This window comes from Lucilia sericata, unplaced genomic scaffold (assembly GCF_015586225.1).
Source record: "Lucilia sericata isolate MDLA Ls3-8-SP2 unplaced genomic scaffold, ASM1558622v1 Contig000159F_arrow, whole genome shotgun sequence".
NCBI lineage: Eukaryota > Metazoa > Arthropoda > Insecta > Diptera > Calliphoridae > Lucilia > Lucilia sericata.
The window spans coordinates 453,387-469,267 of NW_023994189.1; the positions used below are offsets into that span (position 1 = coordinate 453,387).

Sequence of the window (15,881 nt, forward strand, 5' to 3'; positions counted from 1 at the left end):
ACCTATAGTCTAGTCTATCTATAGTCTAGTCTATCTATAGTCTAGTCTATCTATAGTCTAGTCTATCTATAGTCTAGTCTATCTATAGTCTAGTCTATCTATAGTCTAATCTATCTATAGTCTAGTCTATCTATAGTCTAGTCTATCTATAGTCTAATCTATATATAGTCTAGTCTATCTATAGTCTAGTCTATCTATAGTCTAGTCTATCTATACTCTAGTCTATCTATAGTCTAATCTATCTATAGTCTAGTCTATCTATAGTCTAGTCTATCTATAGTCTAGTCTATCTATAGTCTAGTCTAGTCTATCTATAGTCTTGTCTATCTATAGTCTAGTCTATCTATAGTCTAGCCTATCTGTAGTCTAATCTATCTATAGTCTAGTCTATCTATAGTCTAGCCTATCTATAGTCTAGTCTATCTATAGTCTAGTCTATCTATAGTCTAGCCTATCTATAGTCTAGTCTATCTATAGTCTAGTTTATCTATAGTCTAGTCTATCTATGGTCTAGTCTATCTATAGTCTAGTCTATCTATAGTCTAGTCTATCTATAGTCTTGTCTATCTATAGTCTAGTCTATCTATAGTCTAGTCTATCTATAGTCTAGTCTATCTATAGTCTAGTCTATCTATTGTCTAGTCTATCTATAGTCTAGTCTATCTATAGTCTAGTCTATCTATAGTCTAGTCTATCTATAGTCTAGTCTATAGTCTAGTCTAAAGTCTTTCCAGTCTTTCGACTAGCCCATACGCTCAAGTTTATAATATAGCTTTTCAATGGCAAAAAGTACAATATGTAGTTCTAAATTATCCATCCTTTGTGTAGGGTTTGTAGTTTAAAAGTACGAAAAGTTTTTGCAAAAAAACTCAACATAAAATAAACAAGAATCGTTGTTACCAATTGTATATGATGCTGTTATAACACTGACAACAACAAAACTAAACTACCAACAAAAAAGAAAGAAAAAAGCTAAAATGAACTGAACCAGGCCTATAAGTATAGTTATAATAATACCAAATGTATGGTTTTTACTTTGGTTGCTTAGCTGGATGGATGGATGGACAATCTTCAGCTTCTTTTTTTTCTTTTGCTCTGACTCTCTGATAATTCTACGCAAAAGAAGGAAGCTGCTTTTGCTGACTGAATTGTAATGGCAATATAATGTTTTGTTGCTGTTATTTTTTTGTTTTCGTATAGGAATGCTGTTATTTAGTTTCGTTTTATTTCTACAACTGATATTGCAGATGAAAATAATGTTGAGGTTGATGTTGCTGCATGGTGATGATGATCATGATAATAACGAACAATAAGAAGAACCTGTTGTTGTGCAGAGATATAATTTTTTCTTTTATTTTAAAGAATTTAATGCGGTTTTTTGTATTATATATGTACATATACAAATGCGTATAAGTTTTTTCAGCTTAAAGGTTTGTTTAAACATCCAAGACAAACCCCAAACAAACTATAGCAAGCAACAGCATAAATAATAAAAGAAATAACATTATTTTAACAGAAATTTTTAAAGTGGTTTAATTTGATGTCGAAAGAAGCCTTTAGTAACAGGAGGTGGTGTTTTTAAGCCTTAAACAAATACCAGAATTTGGCACAGCATACTACTATTCCTTGTAAGATATTACTACCTAATACTACTACTATTTTTTTAAAAACTTCTTTCTTCTTAGTTTAAGATTATAAAAGTAGCTAGATTTAAATATTTGTTTAATGTTGTTCATTTATTGGTAAATGGTTGTTAGTTACACACTATTAAGAGATAAGTGTGTTTGTGAGTGTTGCAGCAACAGAGGTTTTTTATTTGGTTTGTAAACCATTAGCATCTGTAGGAAGTTGTGGTATCATTTTAGAATGGCTGTTTTGTTATAAATAAATGGAATTTTTTGCTGCAAGGCATGAAGTTGATATGACTTAAACATTTTACACTTTTATGATAAATAATTTGAAGAGGGGAGAAAATTGTAATTTAAACATTTACATTTGAATATGAAGCTCATTTAATATGCATTTTTATATTAGCAATTAAAATAAAATTTTTATTTTTATGTGGGAAATTAGTAGATATGTATGTAAAAGTTAATATTGTAGTTACTAAATATTACCCATCTAGGACAATGCTTAGTTAAGTTAAACATGACCGGAACTATAAGCAACTGCTGAGTTCAAAGAACTAGTTAAGTTAAGTGTAGTTCCAGGGTTTAAGAAAAGCTTATTTTGACTCATGTTTGTTTTTGCTGTTAAAAAACTTTGAAAGAAAGCTTAAATAAAAGCTTATATTACTTAAATAAGCACAATATGTTTTAAAGTTACTGTTTTTGGTTAAAAAAAAGCTTTATACACTATAAGTGTTAATCAGTTAAAGCTGTTTTAAGAAAAGATTCTATTACTTAAAGAAGCTTTATAAGCTAAAAAGGGATTTTTATCCAAAAAGCTGAGTTTTAACTGGAGATTTTTTGTTTTAAAATGGGTTATTAACAAAGTCTATTAATCAATTAAAGGAGCTTTGAAAAAAGCTTTTACTTTTAAATGCTGTATTTTAAGATAATGAATCGATTTCTTTAAAAAGCTTTTATCTCTTGAGAAAAAGCTTATATGAAAAAGCTTTTATCGCTTAAATAAACAAAAAATATTTCAGATTTTTTTGTTTAAAAGAAGCTTTATTTACTAAAAGTGTTTATACAATTAAAGCAGTCTTAAGAAATTAAGCTTTTTCTCCTAGTGTGTTAAAAGACTTTACTCACAAAAATTATTCCTCAATTTAAAAAAAAGCTTTAAACAATTTTTCACCTAATGAATTGATTTCTTTAAAAAGCTTGAATGAAAAAAGCTTATATCGCTTAAATAAGCACAGTATGTTTTAAAGAGGTTTTTTTTTAGTTGAAAGAAGCTTGGTTTACTAAAAGTGTTAAAGCTTTTTCACCAATTTTGTTGAAAAGCTTTATCTACAAAAACTATTCCTCAATTAAAGAGGATTTAAAAAAAAACTTTTTCATTTAAAAAATGTTTTTTCACTTAAATAATTGATTTTTTAAAAAAGATTAAATGGAAAAAGTTTTTATCATTTATAAAAACATAGTACGTATCAATGATATTTTTCTTGGCTTAACGAAGCTTTATTCACTAAAAGTATTAAGAAAAGCTTTTATTCACTAAAAGTGTTAAGAAAAGCTTTTATTCAAAGAAGCTTTTGAGTAATTAAACGAAGAAAATGAGTTTTTTTCAAAGGCTATTTATCAATTAAAGAATATTTTACAAAAGCTTTTATTACTTAAAAAGCTTTTATTCAAAGAAGCTTTTAAGCAGTTAAGCGAAGAAAATTAATTTTTTTCAATTAAATTCAAAAAGTCTATTCAACAATTAAAGCATTTTTTACAAAAGCTTTTATTACTTAAAAAGCTTTTATTCAATGAAGCTTTTGAGTAATTAAACGAAGAAAAGGAGTTTTTTTCAATTTCATTCAAAAAAGCTATTTATCAATTAAAGCATATTTCACAAAAGCTTTTATTACTTAAAAAGCTTTTCCAATTAAAAAAGCAGTTTTTTCCACTTAAAAAACGTTTTGCTTTAAAATGGCTTTTTTTGCTTGAAAAAAAGTTTTAAAAAACTTTTTGACAATTATAAGAAAAGTATCAAAATAGTACCAAATAATTGTGTGATATTTGAATCGAGGCAAATACTTTTTAAAGGAACAAAAAAGTACCAAATTTCTTTTCTCGCATACATTTTCGTACCAAATATCTTAAATGGAGCCATATACATAGTTTAGGTTGCTAACTGTCAACCTGTAATTATGAGAATACAACAATTTTTAGGACATTTTTATCCTTCTACTCAGGTCGTTGACTTATTAAACAAACATTCAACATACTTTCCCTTATAGCATAAAAAGTACCATTTGTTGTTTAACAAATTAATACATTAATATGTAAAGTTTATTTTGATTAGTACCTTTTCCGAAAGATCTTTTAGCATTCCTGGCTGGCTGGCGTGTGGCTTGATGTGGGTTTGAAGAGTACGATTTCGTATGCTGCTCGTTTGTCTTAAAATAATGACATTGATTGTTGTTGGTTGTTTGCGATCGTTTGGTTGCTGGCTGCAAGACAAGATGTTTGTTTTTTTGTTGTTGTTTGTTCGTTTTAAGGTTGTTGTGTGTATCTTTTTCTGTTTTTTTTTTGTTAATGTCTCTTTAACAATTTGATGGATGCATGAAGCTGTTAAATACAAGTTATGAATTTTGTTAATTATAGCTGTTGTTGTTAGTTATTATGTTGTTATGTTTCTCTAAGTTTTATGATTTTTTTAAAGAATATTTTTTAGCACTTGTTTGTATACTTTTTGATTTCTTTAATTTTCCGCTATTTTAGTGGTATTTTGTTTTAAATTTAATATTAATTCTTTTTTTTTTCTCAAAAAAATTTAATTTTAACTGTTTTTTTAAAAGTCTTTTCCACTAATTAATTTTTTGTTTGTTTATATTTTATTTATTTTTTTACGTTTTTTTCAACAGGTTTTTATTATATTATTTATACACTTTCTTTCGTTTTTACCTTTTTTAAACACTTTTTCTAAATGGTTAAAATAACAAAATTAAAAAAATCAACGTTAACAAGTCACTTTATAAAAAAAACACAAAAATACCGTTAATAATTCTTAGTAAAATTTTAACGTTTTAATTAAAGTTTTTTTCTTTCTTTCTTTAAACAAAAACACACAAAAATTTCGTAAAATTTCAATTCATTTAAAATTTTTATTTAAATTTTTTATTCACTTTTCTTTTTTTCAAAACAAAAAGCTTTAAATTAAATTATTTATTAAAAAAAAATTTCTTCGATCGCAAAAATTGTTTATAACTGTATTGCGGTGGCATGTGTGTGTGTGCGTTTGAAAGTGTGTAAAAATGTTTCTTTTTGTGTGTTACTTGCGACCGCTTTTTTAAAAGGCCTTACCGACAAAGGCAAATGTTTAACAGCAACTGAAGATCCAAAAGTAACAAGCTCTTAACATTAAAACCATTTGGTCTCTGGTCTGGTATGGTCTGCACTCTGTTCAGTCAGTAAGTCAAGTCATTCATATATTCTGTTTAAGTCGTCGTTGCTTCGTTTGTTTGGTTACATGTTATTGCTGTTGTTGTTGTTGTTGCTGATGGATATGAAATGTATCTGTGGCCAAGACAGAGGATTAGCCAAAACACAATGAAAAAAAGAAAGAAACGTTTGTGTCTTTTGCTTGCGCTCTGTGTCTGCGCATGTGTTTTCTGCTGTTTGAGCATTAAAACGTCTCTGCGACTGCGTCGCTTGCCTTGACTTTGACTTTGGTGTGTTATTCCGTCAAAAGCCATCTCATCATCAAAAGTTAATAACACTAACATACACAAACATAAACTCAGCCACAGTGGTTCAAAAATATTAATATAAACCCAAGAAAAGTCATATCAAGGAAGGAAAGCTTTTCTTCATCTAATGACAGTTTATTTTGCCATCTCTTAGGCAAGCTTTTATTTTACTAAAAATTATTTCAGGTAAAATTTGCTCAAAAAGCTTTTCAATATGTACTTTGAAATGCTTTTTTAAATAAGATGAATTTTCATTGCTCATTAAAAAAAAGCTTTTATTGCATAAAGAAGACTTTTTTATTAAAAAGTTTTGTTATATTTTGAAAAGCTTTTATTTTACTAAAAATTATTTCACCTAAAATTTCTTCAAGAAGCTCTTTTTTACTTTGAAGAACGTTTTTTTTTAATTAAAAATAAAAAAAAACTTTTATAGCTTAAATAAATCTTTTTCATTTAAAAGTTTCCTTTATTAAAAAAGACTTTCTAATCTAAAGGAGGTTTTAAAATAAAGAAAAAACAGTTTAAAAAGCTTTTAACTCTTTTAAAATTTATTTAACTTAAAAAAGCTTTTACTCAAAAAAGCGTTTTTTTAAAAAAGCTTTTACTCAAAAAAAGCTTTCAAAAAAGCTTTTATTAAAAAAAGCTTTTATTCAAAAAAGCTTTTTTACTTAAAAACGTTTTTAAAATGAAAATTATTTTTTCACATCAAAAAGCTTTTAGCGTTTTAAGAAAGTTTTTCTGTTGAAAGCTTTTTTACTAAAAAAATATTTTCCCTTAAAAAACTTTTTAAATAATTTGTTTAGCTTTTATAACTATTAGATTATTTAACTTCAAAAAGCTTTTTCAACTAAAAAAATCCGCTTAAAAAGCTTTTTAAATTAAAGATCTTTTAAAATAAAAGAGCTTTTTTGCATTAAGAACGTTTTTTTGCTTAAAGCTGATTCGATTTTTCACCAAAAATCAATTTTTTCACCAAAAATCAATTTTTTCACTAAAAATCAATTTTTTCACTAAAAATCAATTTTTTCACTAAAATCAATTTTTTCACTAAAAATCAATTTTTTCACTAAAATCAAATTTTTCACTAAAAATCAAATTTTTCACTAAATATCTAATTTTTCACTAAAAATTTAATTTTTCACTAAAAATCTAATTTTTCACTAAAAATCTAACTTTTCATTAAAAATCTAATTTTTCACCAAAAATAAAATTTTTCACAAAAAATCCAATTTTTCACTAAAAAGCAATTTTCACTTAAAATAACATTTTCCACTAAAACTTATTTCTTTCTTTCCATTAAAAAGACCCTTGATCAACATAAGGAGCTTTTAAATTATTTTTCATTTGAACAGTTTTTGGTAGGTTAAAAAAAGCTTTATTTACTAAAAGTGTTAATCAATTAAGCAGCTTTATGAAAAGCTTTTATTACTAAAATAATTAAATTAAAATACTACAAATAAAAAAAAAAGCTTTTACGCTTGAAAAAGCTTTTGTTTCGGGTAAGAAATAGCTTTAGTAAAAAAGCTTTATCACTTTATGAGCTGTCATCTATGTTAAGAGCATTGCCCTTTATTCACAAAAACTGTTCATCAGAAAGAAGCTTTTTTAATAAAACTTTAAAACTTTAAAAGTTTTTGTTTTTCACTTTAATATCTATGTATTAAGAAGCCCATAAACGCTTTAAAAAAGCTAAAAATGAAAAAAGCTTTTATCAGTTTAATTAAAAAATCAATTCCCGAATACAATTCTTTTAACCCTATTCAATACCACTGTACACTTTAGACCGTAAGCATTATTTATAGTTCTTTTACCAATAAAAAATAAAACATCACCAGCATAAAGGAAGCAACAAAAACAACAGAAGAAGTGAAGAAAAAAATCTTGTGTGTGTGTTTATAATTTTTTTTTTAGATTTCAATGTGAAGAACATAAAAATACATATTCAAAGTGAAAAAAAGCTTAAACTTTAATGTAAAAATCAGACAAAGAAATAAATACAATACGGAAAAAAAGAAAGACCACAAACAGCCAAATGAAATTATTTATGTTTTTCTGATACTTCTACTACTGGAGCCAGGGCTGCTGATGGCGATGCTTGTAGAAGATACTCAATGATGATAATGAGAAAAAAAAAAAAAACTATATGTATAAAAGAATCAGCAATCTTAGTAAAAAACTAAAACTCTGGATTTAAACGTTAAACAAGAAGAAGTTTTACCAACCAACTAACGCCTGCTTGTGGTCACATTATTACATTTGTAGCGTTCGCGAGTGAATGTGTTTTTTATTTCGTACGAGTGGGGTATATTATACTTGTTATTGTTGTGTTATTGGACTTTTTCCCCAACTCTCTGTTTGCTTGTTTTTATTATAAAAAACATTTCTGGTGCTGACTTTTTTCTACTTCTTTTCTTCTTCTATGTCTTTTTTCTTCATTTCACACTTGTTGCTGCTTCTTCGTTAGTAGTGTTTTTTATTTATGTTTGTTTTTGTGTGTAACCGTGTATATCTGTGTGTTTATGGCCAACGACTTACGCGCACCACATAACGGTTCTCATTAAGGCCAACACACTCTCCATTTGATTGTGCACACAACGACACACACACACACACTTCCATACATACCAGCAAAGAAACGCACTACAACAACAAAAAGGTATCCACAAAATTAAAGAAAAAAAGTTAAAGACAACCACGAACAAGAAGCCAAACGGTAGTAGTGAGTGAGTGAGTGAGTTAGTCACTAAGTGAGTTGATTAGTTAGTTGCTTTGGTTTTAGTTATTTGCTCTTATTCAAATAGTTTTCTTTAGAAAGCCCCGTTTCTTTAGCTGATCGGTCAGCTGTTTAGACCGCAGTCTGAAAGCTAGCTTCAACGCTTGCGTCTGCGCCAATGTTTTCTGCTAACGTTTTTAACTGCAGAGGTTTGGAGAAAATTCAACTGCTGGGAGCATGAATTTTGGACTTGTTTATGGTTGTCTTATACTTTCTTTGTGCATTTGTTTTTTTTTTTTTCTTATTCTTCGTATCTCTTTGCTTTCCAGAGTTTAATGTTTAATATTTTGTTTACATACAAACAACTACATACTTACAAACATATGAAAATGAACATTAAAATGTGTGTGTGTGTGAATGTTTTCTTGTGGAAAGCGTGTGCGTTAAGTTGTAGAGTAAATCTATTTATATGGGCAATTCCATTAGAAACTACCTAAGGAAAGTTTAGATTTTCTTATACTATTATAGACTAGACTGTAGACTAGACTATATATACTTCCTTTGTGCATTTGTTTTATTTTTTTTTCGTATCTCTGCTTTTCAGAGTTTAATGTTTAATATAGTCTAGGCTATAGACTAGACTATAGACTAGACTATAGACTAGACTATAGACTAGACTATAGACTAGACTATAGACTAGACTAGACTATAGACTAACTATAGACTAGACTATAGACTAGACTATAGACTAGACTATAGACTAGACTATAGACTAGACTATAGACTAACTATAGACTAATAGACTAGACTATAGACTAGACTATAGACTAGACTATAGACTAGACTATAGACTAGACTATAGACTAGACTATAGACTAGACTATAGACTAGACTATAGACTAGACTATAGACTAGACTATAGACTAGACTATAAACTAGACTATAGACTAGACTATAGACGACTATAGACTAGACTATAGACTAGACTATAGACTAGACTATAGACTAGACTAGACTATAGACTAGACTATAGACTAGACTATAGACTAGACTATAGACTAGACTATAGACTAGACTATAGACTAGACTATAGACTAGACTATAGACTAGACTATAGACTAGACTATAGACTAGACTATAGACTAGACTATAGACTAGACTATAGACTAGACTATAGACTAGACTATAGACTAGACTATAGACTAGACTATAGACTAGACTATAGACTAGACTATAGACTAGACTATAGACTAGACTATAGACTAGACTATAGACTAGACTATAGACTAGACTATAGACTAGACTATAGACTAGACTATAGACTAGACTATAGACTAGACTATAGACTAGACTATAGACTAGACTATAGACTAGACTATAGACTAGACTATAGACTAGACTATAGACTAGACTATAGACTAGACTATAGACTAGACTATAGACTAGACTATAGACTAGACTATAGACTAGACTATAGACTAGACTATAGACTAGACTATAGACTAGACTATAGACTAGACTATAGACTAGACTATAGACTAGACTATAGACTAGACTATAGACTAGACTATAGACTAGACTATAGACTAGACTATAGACTAGACTATAGACTAGACTATAGACTAGACTATAGACTAGACTATAGACTAGACTATAGACTAGACTATAGACTAGACCTATAGACTAGACTATAGACTAGACTATAGACTAGACTATAGACTAGACTATAGACTAGACTATAGACTAGACTATAGACTAGACTATAGACTAGACTATAGACTAGACTATAGACTAGACTATAGACTAGACTATAGACTAACTATAGACTAGACTATAGACTAGACTATAGACTAGACTATAGACTAGACTATAGACTAGACTATAGACTAGACTATAGACTAGACTATAGACTAGACTATAGACTAGACTATAGACTAGACTATAGACTAGACTATAGACTAGACTATAGACTAGACTATAGCCTAGACTATAGACTAGACTATAGACTAGACTATAGACTAGACTATAGACTAGACTATAGACTAGACTATAGACTAGACTAGACTAGACCATAGACTAAATTGTATTAAAGAATATAGACAAGATAATGGACAATAGTCCAGACTATGATCAAGACTAAGGTCAAAACTATAGGCGAGACCATAGACAAGCCTGTATACAGGGCTATAACCAAGAACATCGATAAAACTTTAGTCTAGATTATAGTCGACACTATAGACAATACTATAATCGAGACGATAGATAAGACTATTTCCTAGGCGATAGACAAGACTATAGATAAGAATAAAGAAAAGGCTATAGTTAAGATTAATAGTCATATCTATTGACAAGACTGCAAGATTATAGACAAGGCTATAGTCAAAACTATAGACATGGCTAAACAAGACTATAGTCAAGATTATAGTCAAGACTTTAGACAAGACTGTAGTAAAGATTATAGATTAGATTATAAATACAATTTTGTATGGAAATTTTGTTTTATAAACCTTTTACAAAATAAAATGTTGTTTATATGGATATTGTGGAAAGTCGTTTGGGGAGAAAGCAGCAAAGGTCAATTTTCTTAGGAAAATCCATTGTTTGTTTGTCAATTATATTCGAAAAATTAAGAAAACTCAATTCATTCTTTGTTAATTAAGATTAAAACCGGCATATTGAAATACATTTTTTAACTTTGCTTCACTTAAATTTTACTAATGTGTATTTAAATATTCTAAGTAAGTTTTTTTCTTCACTTTTTTTTAAACATTCACTTCGTTGCTTAGTTTTAAAGAAATTCTTTAGAACACGTTTTCATTTGTTACTTTGTAGTTTCTTACTTCATAATAATTTCATAAAATTTAATTGAATTAAATTAAAGTAATTGAAACTAGAAACAAGCTAAACTTGTGTAATTGTGTAAATTTTCTTAAAATAACTGCCACAAGCAACCATTTATTTATCTATTTTTAGAAACTGGCCATCTTATCGGTGGGTTTTTAATTTGTTCCTTTTTTCCTTTTTGTTTTTCTTTTTTTGAAAATATATAAAAATTTTTGCACTTCACACTGACTGACTAATACATTAAGTTAAAGATACTAGTTTCATTCTAAGTTTACGAGCCAACTTTTTTTAATGTTCTTGATCTTGGTTTGGTTGTTTTATGTTCTTTTGCTGGTTGTGTATTTCTTTCTACTTCGACTACTTTTTTTCCCGCTGATGATGAACTTGAGACCTTGACACTGATGATGTTTCTTACCAACTAAAGAATAGAACATAAACAGAAGAACGACAGAAAAATGAAGGAAAAAAAGTACCACAAGCAAAAACAAAGTACACAACACCAGCACCACCACCAGTAAATAGTAGTAGAAGATAAATGTAAGTGGAAGTGTAGTATGTTTAGTGCGGGGAAAACAAGTTATAACATGTTCGTTTTGGCCAATTACAGCAAATCATCGCAAGAAGAACAACACTAACCATACACACCAAACCAAACTGAAAACAAACTGAAACCAACTCAAAAATCAAAACTCAGCTTGAGGCAGCAAAGATTTACCACATTTACCACTCTTTCTTTGTTTTTCATTTTCTTAAGTTTTCTGGCATTTTTCACGACATAAACGACAGTGATGACTATAAATTTTGTTGAATTAAACAAGAAGTATGCAACACGGTACAAGAACTATTTTTTTGTTTTTGTATTTACATTCCACAACTACACGCATAAAATCCACTTATATTTACATTACATACATTATCGTATCTAGACAAAACGTATCTATGTGTCTTACCGGTAGTTGTATCCAAAGCAAAACGATAGTCAGTCGTCTAAGTGAGTGTGTGTTTGGTCAACGTATTTACATGTACGTGCGATAAGATTGTCATTGATGTACGTGCCTTGCATTTTAAAGTTACACACTGCGAATGAACCACCGAACGAACGGACGTACGACAGTGTATTGCAACAAATTAAATTTCAACTCACAACTCTCTATGCAGCACTTGTACTTGTTTACTTTTACTCTGGGAGTATTTTGGGTTTTTAGGTTTTTTCTTTCTTCATGATTGCGTTGGTTCCAATAGTTATAGAGAGCTTTTGTTTTGAGAGTTTCTTGTATTTTATGAATGAAAGATCTATTTTTTTTAGCATGTCATCTCTTAAAATGCTGTAGGGATTTCTTTTTTTAGTTTTTTTCAGCTCGGTTTCTTATTTTCTTTAGTCATCATAATTTTTAATCTAAATTAATGAATATGGTGATTAAGTATTTATTAAAAAAAGAAACAAGTTGGAATATACAGTCGGGCAAGGCCTATCATATAAAACCCTACACCAGTGAGAATTTTTAAAATGAGAATTAATTTCAAATAATAAAGCATTTTACCTTAATTCAGAAATATTTTAACAATTTGTTGCAAAAAAGTGATTTTCCGAATGCTGGGTCACAAGCATTACATGGACACACGGACTGACAGACAGATGGACGGACAGACATACCAATCGACTCAGAAAGTGATTCTATAGACCAGACTATAGACTAGACTATAGACTAGACTATAGACTAGACTATAGACTAGACTATAGACTAGACGATAGACTAGACTATAGACTAGACTATAGACTAGACTATAGACTAGACTATAGACTAGACTATAGACTAGACTATAGACTAGACTATAGACTAGACTATAGACTAGACTATAGACTAGACTATAGACTAGCTATAGACTAGACTATAGACTAGACTATAGACTAGACTATAGACTAGACTATAGACTAGACTATAGACTAGACTATAGACTAGACTATAGACTAGACTATAGACTAGACTATAGACTAGACTATAGACTAGACTATAGACTAGACTATAGACTAGACTATAGACTAGACTATAGACTAGACTATAGACTAGACTATAGACTAGACTATAGACTAGACTATAGACTAGACTATAGACTAGACTATAGACTAGACTATAGACTAGACTATAGACTAGACTATAGACTAGACTATAGACTAGACTATAGACTAGACTATAGACTAGACTATAGACTAGACTATAGACTAGACTATAGACTAGACTATAGACTAGACTATAGACTAGACTATAGACTAGACTATAGACTAGACTATAGACTAGACTATAGACTAGACTATAGACTAGACTATAGACTAGACTATAGACTAGACTATAGACTAGACTATAGACTAGACTATAGACTAGACTATAGACTAGACTATAGACTAGACTATAGACTAGACTATAGACTAGACTATAGACTAGACTATAGACTAGACTATAGACTAGACTATAGACTAGACTATAGACTAGACTATAGACTAGACTATAGACTAGACTAGACTAGACTATAGACTAGACTAGACTAGACTATAGACTAGACTATAGACTAGACTATAGACTAGACTACTAGACTAGACTATAGACTAGACTAGACTAGACTAGACTAGACTATAGACTAGACTATAGACTAGACTATAGACTAGACTATAGACTAGACTATAGACTAGACTATAGACTAGACTATAGACTAGACTATAGACTAGACTATAGACTAGACTATAGACTAGACTATAGACTAGACTATAGACTAGACTATAGACTAGACTATAGACTAGACTATAGACTAGACTATAGACTAGACTATAGACTAGACTATAGACTAGACTATAGACTAGACTATAGACTAGACTATAGACTAGACTATAGACTAGACTATAGACTATAGACTAGACTAGACTATAGACTAGACTATAGACTAGACTAGACTAGACTAGACTATAGACTAGACTAGACTAGACTATAGACTAGACTAGACTATAGACTAGACTAGACTAGACTAGACTAGACTAGACTATATAGACTAGACTAGACTATAGACTAGACTAGACTATAGACTAGACTAGACTATAGACTAGACTAGACCATAGACTAGACTATAGACTAGACTAGACTAGACTAGACTAGACTAGACTAGACTAGACTAGACTAGACTAGACTATAGACTAGACTATAGACTAGACTATAGACTAGACTATAGACTAGACTATAGACTAGACTATAGACTAGACTATAGACTAGACTATAGACTAGACTATAGACTAGACTATAGACTAGACTATAGACTAGACTATAGACTAGACTATAGACTAGACTATAGACTAGACTATAGACTAGACTATAGACTAGACTATAGACTAGACTATAGACTAGACTATAGACTAGACTATAGACTAGACTATAGACTAGACTATAGACTAGACTATAGACTAGACTATAGACTAGACTATAGACTAGACTATAGACTAGACTATAGACTAGACTATAGACTAGACTATAGACTAGACTATAGACTAGACTATAGACTAGACTATAGACTAGACTATAGACTAGACTATAGACTAGACTATAGACTAGACTATAGACTAGACTATAGACTATAATAATGACTATAGACTAGACTATAGACTAGACTATAGACTAGACTATAGACTAGACTATAGACTAGACTATAATAATGACTATAGACTAGACTATAGACTAGACTATAATAATGACTTCAAAAGCTATTGTGTAAGTAAATTTTAGCATTTTAACCTACTTTACTTTTCAATGTAAGTTTTTGCTGGGTATTTTAACAGAATTGAAAAAATATTGCAATGATTACAAAACGATCTTGTGGTGGACAGGTTGTTGAAACTGCTAACGTTTGATTTTCTATCAACAACTAAAAGTAGGCAACATTTCTTGTCAACTAAACAAAATTTCCCCGTAATAGGTTTGAAAATTCACTAAATTTATATAAAGAAATCCCAATATTTGACCATTACGAATACACATTTCTTTAACAGGATCACTGAATTACTAAATTGCATATTTGGCTTATTTAACTTAAGGGCTTGTAAAGAAAATAATACGTTAATCTTAATATTATGTAGAAGTTTAAAGCAAGAAATTTTAATATCTAAATTTAGAATGTGATCTTGAATATATTTAGTTTAGATTGTACAGTAGACTATATAGTGGTAACTACAGTTTAGACTATAGACTTGAATATAGTTTAGACTACATTGAAAACCCAGAAACTGAAATATACTACCATCTACCTAATCAAAACTCTAGACTAGAGTCTCTAGCTTCCATGGAGAATTTCGATTATCGAACCCTCATAGAGCACTATATGTATAAGGCTTTTTCCATTAACATTTTCCATGTAAAGGAGACAAGTCTATGTTCTTTCTAACCAAATCTTACCTATAGTCTTGGTTATATCCTGCAATTTTTCTTAGCTTATAGTCTTAACTACAGTTTAAGCTATAACAAATTCTGTTGGCTATAGTTTAGACTACAATCATGACTACAAACTGTGGTAGTGACTATAGTTTAGACTATTGTATTGAGTAATTTAGACTATAGTCTTGCTTGTGATCTTTACAGTAGTTAAGACTATGGTCTTGGCTATAGTTTATACTATACTATATGGTATGTTTATAGTTTGCCCTATAAACAAGACTATTAAAGGGTTTCCAGTAAAATAATAAAATTCAATAATTTCTTTTTAAATTACTGATTTTTTATAAAATATATAAAATTATTAGAATAAATGACAAAAAATAAATAATTTGTTAAGCTAAAATCTTACAATTAAAATCCTACAAATAATACAATTCAGTACAAAAAGAAGGACAGGTTTAAAACAAATTTACAATAATAAATTATAAAAGAAAAAAGAAACTACAAAACACAAATAAATACTTTTTTAAATTAAGGACTCAAATCTCAAGAAAATTAAAAAAAAATG

The 15,881-nt window shown here is 29.1% G+C and overlaps 1 protein-coding gene across 1 annotated transcript in view; it reads right to left on the reverse strand.

The window, feature by feature from the left end:
- LOC119601367 (serine proteinase stubble) overlaps positions 1 to 4,403 on the reverse strand; it is a 34,783-nt gene extending 30,380 nt beyond the window's left edge. The window contains exon 1 of the mRNA XM_037952282.1: positions 3,964 to 4,403. Within this exon, the coding sequence (XP_037808210.1) occupies positions 3,964 to 3,987 (24 nt within the window). The 5' untranslated portion in view covers positions 3,988 to 4,403. The remainder of the gene's footprint in view (positions 1 to 3,963) is intronic.
- Positions 4,404 to 15,881: the final 11,478 nt, after the last annotated feature.